Raw genomic sequence first — 3,775 nt, 5'->3', positions numbered from 1 at the left:
CCCAGCGGGATGAGCTTGAGCGCGACGTCCTTACCAGTCACAACGACGTCTTCGATAAGGAAATGCGCGTCAGGAACTGCAGCCACATGTTTTCCTGGCACGGCGCGCAAAACTGGGGCGACGTCATGTTGCGCATGAGGCACTTTTCGTTGTCGGGGCGGTACGAGAGGCGCTTCTTGATGTCCCACGTGGGGTAGAACCCGATGTGGTCGTTGTCGTCGAGCTTGAACTCGTCTTCACCGGCGTATTCATAGATCACGGCGTTACATAGCTGCTTGATGATCGGGCTGTCGAACGACCCGCCCGCGGTGATGTTGAGCACGTGGTCGCCGGCAGAGAACCCCGCGTCCGAGCTGCGCCACGAGTAAAACGAGCGGTCCTTGACGCCCTTGGTGGTCCACGGCAGCGGCTCGCCGTTCAACGTGATCGAAAGCGCATCGTTCGTGTCGGCGCCGGACACGGACAGCTGGATGTACCATCGCTTGAACGCGCCGTTCGACTTGAACTTGATCTGGTACGAGCCTTTCTGGAGATCGTACCAGATGTGCTTTTGGAACCGCTGGACGGCCTTCTCCTCGCGGATCACATCAGGGTTAGTCAACCAATGCGTCCACGGTGCCGCATTGATCGACGTGGCCGAGTTGGCGCCGGTGTACACATATCCCCCGTCGTACTCTTCGCCAACTTTGCCAAAGTTGTGGCCCATCTCGTGGCGCAGCACCACCATGCCCGACGTGACCGAGCTCGTCGCGATTACGAACTCCCCCCCGAGGCCCCCATAGAACGCATCGTTCCCGATCAACGACGGAAAGTCGCACGCGAACTCCCCCACCGTTTTGCACACGTCGCGGGCGTATTGCTGCTTGTTGGGGTACACGGCGCGCAGCTCGGTGCCGTCGCGAAACAGTTCAAAGGCAGTGTTGCGAGGTTTGCCGCCCACGCCAATACCCGATTCCACCGACGGCACGTGTACCGCCCATACGTTAAAGAGAGGGAGGTACTGGGTGAACGTGTCCCCGGTAAACATTTCGTCGGTCAGTCGTTGCATGTCATTGAAGAACAACGCCGCTTCCGACGCCTGATGAACACAATGTCAATGCGGTTCTTGGGGGGGCTCGAGTCGACGATCTTCTTGATCACGGTGGTCTCGGCAATGGACTCGAGAGAGCGCACTGCTTTGTGGCGCAGTGCGCCGGACGGGCACCGCTTGGCGAGCTGGCCCAGAACAGCGTCGACGCTGCCCCCGATGATTTCCACGAACTCTTGGGCGCCTTCCTCCGAGTTCCGGAGCAGGTCCAAGTCGTTGAGGTGGCTTTTGCGCTTCGTCGTGAGCTCGATGAACGAGTCTGGGTGCTCCACGCTGCGGTGGAGCTGGGCCACGTGCACGGAATCGATGAGTTCGCATTCGAACGTGTTGGTGTCCACGAGAATTTTGGCCGAGTACGTGTCGAAGGCGGCGGCGGTAGCGCCAACCAGCAAGAGGGAGCGGAAGATCTTCATGTGTCTCGAAGCTCGAGGGTTTGAAAATGGCAAGGGTGCCGGCACCCTGGGGCAGGTCAAGAATCCGAGGGGATCATGTATCTTGGCGCATACGTTTCTCTGATATCCAGATGGCATGTGTCGTTTTCCTACAATTTGAACACCAAGGGTTACTACACTACTGTACTACGTGCCACGAAATAAAGTCTCCAGTCATACTGTACTGCACTACTCAGAGTACTTGCCACGAAATAAAGTCTCCAGTTCATACTACCGGAATGTACACACTATACTTCATACAATGTACTACTTTTAGTATTCTAGTAGTACAGTACTGTGGTGTACTGTAGTACCAGTTCTGACGGTAACGTTAGTCGGAATTTATGACGGCATAATATGGTTGTCCATCGGGTCTGATTAATGCTGATAATGCAACTTCAAGAACCTATGTCATCCAAACTACTCTTCTCATTAAAGTACTGTAGTACTGTACTAGTACTATAGTACTACCGTAGTAGCTTTTGAAGCTGGCATTTGTAAGGGTCAAGAAGCGCCTTTTAACTATGGTGAAATTCTAAATGACGTCGATTGTAAGATGAAATCTGATTTGCCTGATGGTGGCCGCTCGACAAATGGCCCAGATTTCCATATGTACAACTGCCCTTGGACATTTTAGATCAGAAATCGTCAAATTTACTTCGAAGTAATGACGTGTTTCAGAAATGACGACCAAAGAGTCAAGGTAATAATGTATGAAGGAAAAGGGATAGTAGACAACGTTTCAACAAACGGCGACGAGTTTTCAATACAAATGTCAAGTCATTTGGACGTGTAGGAGAAACGGCACTCCCACTAAAATGATTTACTTACAATAAACCAAGTATAAATGTCCACATATTGCCCGTCATACGGTTAATGAATTGCATTGGGTGAGCTGAGATATCATGATGATAGAGAAGAGTCATATTCCTTCGATCACCTGCCACAATAACAATAATTGACCGATTTGTTGATAACTGTGTTTTCTGACTGCTCTGGACGAAATATACCTGGTTAACGTACTGTACATGTTCTGTAGAGTGTGTGAAAGAAGTCACTGTCAAACACATGACCAGACTGGTTTGAGCACAATTTTGGGCCGTACATTGTGCGACAATTGCGTTACAAGGGAGCCTCCTATTGTGCTTTTCACTGAACTTTGGACTTCGCAGTCGAAACTTCAAAGCGATTTCGAATGTATGTTCCATGTTTTCGCCGACAGATTTTACCCAATCCGAAGCGACAGGGCACGAGACTGGTAAAATCTCTGGAATGGAGTGATGTGATTGGCTTAAGACATTCATAATCTCTTTGTTTAGGCTATTCGATTCGCCTCCCCAGTCCAATTTAGTGTTGAATACACAATATCTCAACAGCTCCCGAGATTCGGAAGTTTTGATTTCTAATTTATAGAGGTTTATAATTTATTACAGGAAAGTGGTATGTCTTACCTCAAAAGTGGTGTTCCGACAACTCTATTGCTTTTGTGTTTTGCATACTAACGTTACGTAGTACTCCTGTAGTATTATAGTATTGAAAATAGTGCTATCTGACTACCACATGGGATGTAATATTGCAGGTTAATGAATTGCATTGGGTGAGCTGAGATATCATGATGATAGAGAAGTCGTATTCCTTCGATCACATGACACAATAACAATAATTGACCAAGCAGTTGCGTCTTAGTTATAAAAGCCACCCCCATGTGTTTCCCAAAAGACCTGACCCAAACCCCTTTCACCCCGATATACTGTACAACGTTATCTCAACTAACCCCCCTTTTACCCCAAGGTAAACCCTAAAATGATGCTATGTCGTAACCATTTCCCTTAATGTTCCGTTAAAACACCACATGTTGAAGCACACTGTACAGGCCCAAGAATGAACCAAAACCGTACAGCGCATGACGGGCAATATGTGTTGGTTTACTGTAAGTAAATCATTTTAGTGGGAGTGCCGTTTCTCCTACACGTCCAAATGACTTGACATTTGTATTGAAAACTCGTCGCCGTTTGTTGAAACGTTGTCTACTATCCCTTTTCCTTCATACATTATTACCTTGACTCTTTGGTCGTCATTTCTGAAACACGTCATTACTTCGAAGTAAATTTGACGATTTCTGATCTAAAATGTCCAAGGGCAGTTGTACATATGGAAATCTGGGCCATTTGTCGAGCGGCCACCATCAGGCAAATCAGATTTCATCTTACAATCGACGTCATTTAGAATTTCACCATAGTTAAAAGGCGCTTCTTGA

General features: G+C 48.3%; 1 protein-coding gene across 1 annotated transcript; it reads right to left on the bottom strand.

The window, feature by feature from the left end:
* Positions 1-176: 176 nt before the first annotated feature.
* On the bottom strand, positions 177-707 carry H257_19239 (hypothetical protein; the record flags this gene model as incomplete). Its single annotated transcript, XM_009848386.1, has 1 exon — positions 177-707. A coding segment is annotated over one exon (529 nt), but the record flags the coding sequence as incomplete, so codon positions are not given.
* Between the last annotated feature and the right edge of the window lie 3,068 nt (positions 708-3,775).

Source organism: Aphanomyces astaci (genome assembly GCF_000520075.1).
Source record: "Aphanomyces astaci strain APO3 unplaced genomic scaffold supercont1.427, whole genome shotgun sequence".
Classification (NCBI taxonomy): Eukaryota; Oomycota; class Saprolegniomycetes; order Saprolegniales; family Verrucalvaceae; genus Aphanomyces; species Aphanomyces astaci.
Note: the sequence above shows the minus strand (reverse complement) of the source record. Positions and strands in the feature narration are given on the sequence as shown.